This window comes from Mastigoproctus giganteus, chromosome 10 (assembly GCF_048544385.1).
Source record: "Mastigoproctus giganteus isolate SK-2022 chromosome 10, ASM4854438v1, whole genome shotgun sequence".
Classification (NCBI taxonomy): Eukaryota; Metazoa; Arthropoda; class Arachnida; order Uropygi; family Thelyphonidae; genus Mastigoproctus; species Mastigoproctus giganteus.
In genome coordinates, this window is record NC_143584.1 from 210,390,065 (window position 1) to 210,398,604 (window position 8,540).

The 8,540-nt window shown below is 37.9% G+C and overlaps 1 protein-coding gene across 4 annotated transcripts in view; it reads left to right on the plus strand.

Annotated features, from left to right (window-relative positions):
- LOC150079838 (myelin regulatory factor-like) overlaps positions 1–8,013 on the plus strand; it is a 138,031-nt gene extending 130,018 nt beyond the window's left edge. For all 4 annotated transcript variants that reach the window (XM_090382687.1, XM_090382688.1, XM_090382689.1 and 1 more), the window contains 4 exons: positions 1,911–2,058; positions 2,224–2,344; positions 2,432–2,527; positions 7,170–8,013. In XM_090382687.1, the coding sequence (XP_090238813.1) occupies positions 1,911–2,058; positions 2,224–2,344; positions 2,432–2,527; positions 7,170–7,235 (431 nt within the window). In that variant the 3' untranslated portion in view covers positions 7,236–8,013. The remainder of the gene's footprint in view (positions 1–1,910; positions 2,059–2,223; positions 2,345–2,431; positions 2,528–7,169) is intronic.
- Positions 8,014–8,540: the final 527 nt, after the last annotated feature.

Genomic DNA, 8,540 nt, shown 5'->3' on the forward strand with positions numbered 1-8,540 from the left:
CCAATCTTTGAGAGAAATCATTTATTAACACTAGTTAGCAGTTCCTTGTATGCATTCAATCCATTACAACTACAGAAAGGATTTATATCCATCAAACATCAAGACTTATGTATGCAGCTAAGCTCCATAAAGGAGATAAATATGCATTAAAATGCCAAAATATATTTAATAAGTTAGCGTGTTTTTCAAGAAAATAGTTATTTTTCAAAAATTATTAAAATGGATTCGCACGTTAGCATCACAGTAACACACCACAAATTTTTAAGTTTTCACAAGAGAAGTTGTCTGTATCTTTCAGAATGATGAGATGCAAATAGTAAGCAAAGAAACATCTCTCAATATTAATAGATATGATCTAATAGCATTTGTAGCATGACGCCAACACAGGAGGATACACCAAAAGGAAGACCTCCATCCGTGACCTTCTTATACTGGATAACTACACTTTCTGGAAACAACTGTTTGAAGTCACCCCCCACAATCCTTTCTTGCAATTTAGTCCATATTCACCTGCTGTATGCATTCAATGGAGAGGAACTGGAAAGTTACTGGAGAGGCCCTCATCCTGCAGTGGGTTGAAAATGGCTGATGATGATGATTCACCTGCTGATGATGATTCACTTGCTGATGATGGTGATGATTCGCCTGATGATGATCGTAGATTGTTGTGAATAGTGCCCATAGCAACTAACAGATCATGTAGATCATATTGAGGAGTAGTACATGCCTCAAGACTTTTCATACCATTGTCTAAACAGGTAAAAGAAGTATGAATAATAGTTCGATTTTGGTGGACGTTTGAATTTGGTATTGTGTTTGAGCATGCCAATGCAAACAGCATCATCCTATAAAAGTGAAAAACCATTTCGTTAACATCATTAGATGAATTAGATAATGATGAAAGAATTCATCATTAGATGTTAACGAAAAACAGTTTCGTTAACATCTAATGATGAATTGAAGCAGCTTCAAGCCAAGTACCCCATCTAGACAGCAATATAGAGGACTGATATTATTACTGGCAAATATTGCATGAAAGCAAGCTTACAAAACCTTAATTAGTTTCAGACGTAGCAATTTGCGGAACTAAAGCCCTTATCTGGTAGAGTACCCTTTGGTCCCCTTGACTAATCTTCCTCATCTCTGCATCCGTTCCAACAATCTACATCCTTCCTAAAATGAGACCTCCAGACCCACATGCAGTACTCAAGATGTGGCCTGATAACTGCCTTGTACAACGGGATATTCGCCTCCTGTCCCTGCTGACAAAATTTCTCTATCATTGACAGAACCCCATGAGCTGTCCTAGCAGCTTTTTTTGCACCGCTCAGGAACTTCATGTTGGACTGTATAATTACACCCAGGTATTTTTCATTCTCCACTACCCTAAATGTGGTACCACACAATTGGGATGTTTTTCTGGGATTACTGCCGCTGGAATAAAACTTAACTGGCACTTCTCAGCCCTTCTGCCTAATTTTCCTAGATCTTGTTGCAGTGTCATTAATTACCCCGCCCATCTTTGTATTCTCTTCAAACTTGTACTTAAGCTTACGCCTTCAGCAATATCGTTAATAAATACAGATAACAGCATGGAGCCTACAGTGAACTCTGAGAGACTCCGCTAATAATATTAGTCCAAGAAGTAAATCGTTCTGTCCATCGTACGGTTCAGCATATGCTCTTTGTAAGAGCTATTGAGTTTCGTTTATTAACTCGAAGTGATTGCTCGTGTTTTGCTAATATTAAAATTATTTCAGGAAGTTTGATTTTTTTTTAAATATTTGCTTAGTAGGAAGGTACCCGTTGGCACCTCCTTGATGGAGTAATCTTAACTGGATACAACAGTGACTACAGCACGTTTAATTTTTCATATTTTATACTGTAATTTCTTCGTTTTCCCATTGCAGATATATCTAGTGTGGTAGAGTCTTTAAGGATAACAGAATTCAACGTCACAATTGACCATCGCTATTGTCGAGTGGATGATAACCAATACTCATGTACCGTTCCTCTGTCCAAGTACATGGTCCTAGAAAACGTCACTCTCGAATTTGTGTACGTATTTCCTATTTTATAATTTTGTTTGGCCACAGAACATAGCCGTAATAAGTTGCAATAAGCAGTTGAAAATATTTGTTAGGGAAAATCGTAAAATCAAAATAAATATTGAATTTGGGGTATATATTTTTAATGCTTATTTTTTTGTTTTTATTATTTTAGCCTGCAGAGAGCAGTATCCATTGTATACTGTGGCTCCCATAGTCAAATAGTGACTTGTCCATTGACTTCTGGTAATCATCCAACGATGTCATCAGAAGTTAGCCAACTCCCCACTGCAGAGGTAATTGTGATATTCATGCTTTATTGTTCATTACTTTTATTGGTCAACCTTCATCTATACTATATTTAAATTCGTTACTCTTTCTAGAATTCTCTCCGCATGTGGAAACTGCCTGTAGGTGTGTATTCCCATAGTTCCTATCAATTCCGTGTGGGTTCTGCCGATCTCAGCAGTCCAACGCAGGTACGTACCAGTTGTATTTTATCTGATGTTTTAAAGGTGATCTGTTTGTTTTCGAAATCCCTTACAGTTTAATGCACAGACAATGGTCGAATTTTCTGTTTCTAGAAGAAAAAAAAAAACAAAATTTACAGGAGAAGAAATTATACTCCGTACGTTTGAGACCGACTAACTCGGCCACGTTGTGAAAATAATAAATAAAAATTCCTCGCGTCATTGATGGGATTCGAACTGAAGTCTTTTCAGCTGTGCAACCAGCGAGAACAATCAGAATCGAAACAATAGATATTTTCATCAGTGAAAACATTTCATCACTTTATTAAAATTGCCAACCTAGTCTGCTGATAACTTACAAACCACACCCTGAGATAGGAAAAAAGTGCGACCACTTTTACACATACTCAGACAATTTTCATGCAAAGCAACACGTTCTTCCGCGTAGACACTTTCAGTAGAACTCAAACGAAAGAAAAGGAAAAAATAACAGTAAGAAAGTTTCCTGCATATAAATGCCTGTAGGAAAAATGTAGATGGATATAAGTTATCGCTAACACTCTTTCCTCAATTCTGCTTTTATGAGGAATTCTGTTCCTTCTAATTTACAATAAATGAAAGCGGTTAAGTACAAGTAAACCAAATTAATTAAATGCGAAAGTGCACTCTATGTCCTAAAGGAAGCGCTTCAGTAGTGACATCTAGTGTCCGAAAGAAGCTTGATTTGAATGTATCGACATCCTGAACTATTGCATCACGTTCTTAGAACGTGATACAACAGTTCCTCTAAGTCTTAGGGGGACACCGGGAAGGGCATTTCTGTGCGTGCGTACAATGCGCATACGTACATTTCTTGTCGGGATTTCCTTTTCAACCTCAAGTAAAGATTTAGGACTTTAGTGAATCATCAGTCCTATAATTTGCTTTCTCAAGGCGTGGATTTTTTCTCTTTTCCCGAAACAAACACCACCTTTCAGTTGACATTGAATTAATAAGAGAATACAAATTAATTAAAACCTCGACTTAGCTGTTGACATTCCGAGGTTCTTGCATTGTTCTCTTCTTTATTCGGCTACGCGAAGTGATCCATCCATCACCTTGACCATCCCCTTGAAATTCAACGAAAGCACCAGATAGCAATTGCAATGCACACCAAGCCAATCGTCATTAATCAGCACTAAAAATTCTAATATGTGACAAATTTGTACGAAAGTACTCTGACTAAATATACAAGCTAATCAAGAAGTAATTCTATTAAATAAAACAGTTGGTAATGTTTTTTCTCTAGCAGATTCACAATTAGAGTGGATATATTAATCAAGAAAGATCTCTGACCTTCCTTGCATGATGGATCACCGAAGGCAATCTGCTTAGATGACATGCGGGTAACTGATGAAGTCAGATGCTAATCTGTTGCCATCCTTCTCTGGAAAACCCGTACGTCTAGAGTATATAACCTTGGTACTAGAGATAGCGCGAGGCAAACAGCAGTCCTTCCTTAAGCGCTTGCTATCAACACCGAACTACCATCTGTTTATAGATCCCGCGTTGATTTTCCCATCCAAGTATCGCTCATCTTTTTCTGAGATTTTCTAACAAGAGTTGAATGACATTCTTTACCGCCCACTAGCTTTGTTATCACTAAATCAGGTGTAGCGTACAAGAATACAGAGCTATGAATACAGATTCAGTTATCTGATTTTGGTAAATTCTGAAAGCACGATATGCGTCCACAGGAGCATAGCTGATTTCATTTTTTTTTTTTTTTCAGCTGAAAGAAATGTACTCATGACACGATCCGTGGTTCCATTGGATTGCACTATGTCCATCATCTCTTCTGCGAGAATTATAATTTCTATGGCTATCATTATTATATATAATCAACGTTGGCATTCTGGTGCGAGGAATTTTTATAGGCTTTTTTCACAATGTGACTGAGCTAGTGGTCTCAGACGAGGACAGTCTGGCTTTTTCTCTTGGAAACTCAAGTTTTTCATCCAGCTAAGAGGCAAATCGACTGGAGAACTCGAGCAACTACAGACAATATATACGGCACGATATCGTCTAAGTCGCTGCGCCTAAAACCCTGCAACAACAACAACAACGACAACAACACTAATCTGTTTATTTCATTAAACAGGGCTCTGTTTAGCAGTTACCACCCGAACTTCCTACAGGATTTTCACCTTTTTTATTAACCAACAGTGAAAGTCGATCATGAAAATTTGTCTTTTTTGAAAAACTATACTCTGAAATTTTTAAATAGGATGTGCTGTACAACTCAGACATTGGCCTGAGTTGTACGCACAAATTCAAGACAGACCAAAATAATTCCTTAAGATGTTTTTTTCCAAATAATATTTTGCAAACCTATGAACAAATTACGGCGTTTGTTGCACCATTCAAGGCGAGTTTGCTGATTGCTATTGGTGATGTTTGGCTTATGTTCCGTCGCTCTCTCATGTTGTTGTTGGGTTTGAGGTGCATCGGCTACTTAGGCCATATTGCAGCGTAGTTATGTAAATTGCGTGTATTCTGTGATCGATTTTCTGTTTGCTGGAAGAAGAATCCGGAAGAAGAAATCATTCTACCCTCCCCTTAAACCGATTAACTCTGCCATGTTGTGAAAAATACCCATAACATTTCTCGAGTTATTGACGGGACTCTAACTCTGGTCTTATCCAACTGCTATGAGGAGGAGAACGGTGATTATACCAACGAGGTCCTTCTCCCACGAAAATCCAGGCTGTGGAGCGCCTTACTTTGATCCTGACAGTTTTCAGGGATGTCTGACAAGGTTTTCATACTACTCTTCCAAGTATCCTCGCGTTTCGTGAACTGCATCTGTAGCCTCTACATTGATGGATGTGCTAGTATCACACGGCTTCCATTTCACTATAACATCATTGATGGTTGACTTCGGATGGTGCTGTCTGACAAAAAAAAAAAAAACTGTCATGTTATCAACACCTAGGACTGAACTGATAAATCCATGTGCATTATGTTCATAAATTGCGTTTGTTCCTGATCGATTTGCTTGTTTTGATAGACGAAAAAGGCAAGAGTTTCCGGGCTGAGGGGGAGGACTTACTATACACGTCTGAGACCGACTAACTCAGCCACGAATTGAACAAGGCCGATAAACGTTCCTAGCGTAATCAACGCGATTCGACTCTGGGTTTTTTGATCCTGTGTGGAGAGGAAGGAGGTTATAACCACTGTGCTATAGTATAGCATAGACGATGTCGATTGTCAGCAAAAGAACGAATACACAGACCAACAATGTGACATCCGATAGTAACGTCTTCTCATGAGAACAACTAACTTTTGTGGCTCATACGCCTTCCTTATATACCGGCTGAGTCACTGTTTTTCTGAGAAGGTCCAATGGACTATGAAAACAAGAGTGCCAGATTTTGGAAAGTAGCATACAAAAGAGAATTATATCCACTACTTTATTCGTAATTTCACCCTCAAAAGCATCCATTCCCATAGTTTCTAAAAGCAAAAAAAAAAAAACGGTTCAAATACTGTGTGCTGACAGATGGTTCACAACTAAATGTTCATGTTTGTACCAGACCACAAACGGTAGGTCCGCTGTAATGTGAGAGTTGCTTAGCAAGTGTAAATAACCGAAAAATTTATATTAAGCATCTAAGAAAAATTCCTGAGTCCCTTACAGCACGGACAGTCAAACTTATGTGTAATAACGATATTTCATATCTATCCGAACCTCGCGGTCCACTTATTTTTCCTTAATTTAGCATTTTTGTTGTTTTTGTTGTTGTTAGGTTTTCGGAGCATCAGTGGCTAAGGCCATATTACTCCGTATATGCTGTCTATAAATTGCGTGTATTCTGTGGTCGATTTTCTGTTTGCTGGACGAAAAACCCGAGTTTCCGGGAGAAAAAAAACCATGCTACCCTAGCCTGAGACCGAATAACTCAGCCATGTTTTGGAAATGACCGTTAAAAATTTCTAACGTCATGGACGGGACTAGAAATCAAGTCTTTCTCACCCGGTGTGGGAGGACACTGATCCTATGATCCTGCCCACGAGGACTTAATTTAGCAAAATCTATGCTTTGCTCTCTACAGATTTTTTTGGTGTCGATGTGAACTTTCTTTAAGATCTCTATGTGGTAATGTTCATTTTAAATTGTTCGTATTCACTGTAGTCCGGCCGTTGGCCCTTTGCTCGCCCCACCTCTATGGAATTCAATATTCATAACAGGAATGAAAATAGTCACGAACATCGCTGTTTTCATTCCTGGTATGAATATTGAGATTGCAAACTTCAACTCGTTTATGAAAATAAACTTTTATTTGTTTAGTATTGGTAATTTGCCTTTGCCTGTTCCCAAAGGTCATTTGATAAAGAAAATCTTCCATTAGATTCAAGAATTAAATTGGTCGTTTTGCATAGAAGCAAAGGATGAGACATATTTTTCAGGATGAAAAACCAACCTCGCCAGAGTATGTCTAACTCGGCCACGGTGTAAATAACGTCAATAAAATTTCTCATAAGCTCAGAGTTATAATCTTTACAATAGATAATTAGCTTTTTCATAATGTATCGTAAGAAATCATTAGTGATAAAATTTTTAAAACATGTATTGTTTCTAATCTGTTTTTCACCATCTATTCTACAGCTTTGTTCGCGGACTGATGACGTCACCGAATACATCCTGGATTTCTATCGGAAGTGCGATAAATGAGGATCCCTTTTTTTGAAGTGGTTGGTGTTCTCCGTCCAGTGCAATGCCCTACAATGAAGTGTTCGCAACCACCTGTGTGTGTGTGTGTGTGTTTAGTACAAAGCTGCATCATCCTCGAACTGTGATAGTTTCTTCTAGTGACAAGAATCTGTAAGAACGAGACTTTTGAACGTTTTAATATATGAACACTCCAATTCTGGGTGTGTCTTGGACCAAGTTTGCCTACTTTTGTTTTGCTAAAAAAAAAAAAAAAATGGCTTTAATCTAAGCAAAGTGCGATGGCTAAATTGTTCCGAATTTATGGACTCCAAAGTGCACCAATAAGGCACGATCCTCTACACCAGCAACAGAAACTGTTCGTGCATTATGCACACATCAGCCTAGATGCATTTGTAGAGGGGGGAGGGGAGGGGAGGAAAAAACTTTTTTTCGCGTGTGATTTTGTGATGAACTTCGAAGCCTGTGCCGTCCAGCCTTCGCACATTTATTGTAGGATGATAACCAAACCACCCTGTTGTATTCTTGAACCAATTGAAACTTCGACGCGATTTGATTTATTCAATACATTCAAAAAATATAACGGGTGTGACCCTCCCTTGTATGCAAATACCGCAACAAACAGGGACACTGTTTTCGAGGGCCCGCGCGCACACGTCACACATTGACACACACATAAACATTATATCGTGCAATCATTTCGAGCTGCAATGTTCCCCTCTGTGATTCATCCGCTTCCCCAACACTCTTTTATTACTGCAAATGTGACGTAAAAAAAAAAACAAAACAAAAAAAAACTGTTAAAAAGCTATTGTGCAACCGTCCAAATATGTATTTGTCCATTGTAAAATCCGTCCATTTTATCTACATCTTATTTACAATACTCTAAATTTTTTTTTAGACTGATATAATTTATTGTTAGTGGAATTCTAGCTTTGATCGTAAATTGCATTCAGTATTTTGTGATAAAAAAAAAACAAAAACGGATTAGTTCAAGAAAGCCAAATTAATCAAATGTGAAGAATGCACTACGCTAGTGACATCTGGTATCCGAAAATTGAACTGTGGAAAATTTGATTTAAACTGCGTAAAATATTATGCATTAAGACTGAATAATTAAGAATATTTTATTCGTCTTTATATAAAGGAAACTAGAGTTTATGTGTATGAAAGCTAACGAAAAGCATTATGTAAAATTACAGCATTATTTAATAACTTGAATTGGAATGAGTTGTTTCATCCTCACCAGATGTCACTAGTGTAGCCCACTGGAACTGACCTTCATGTAGTGGTATGTTATTCAGTAAA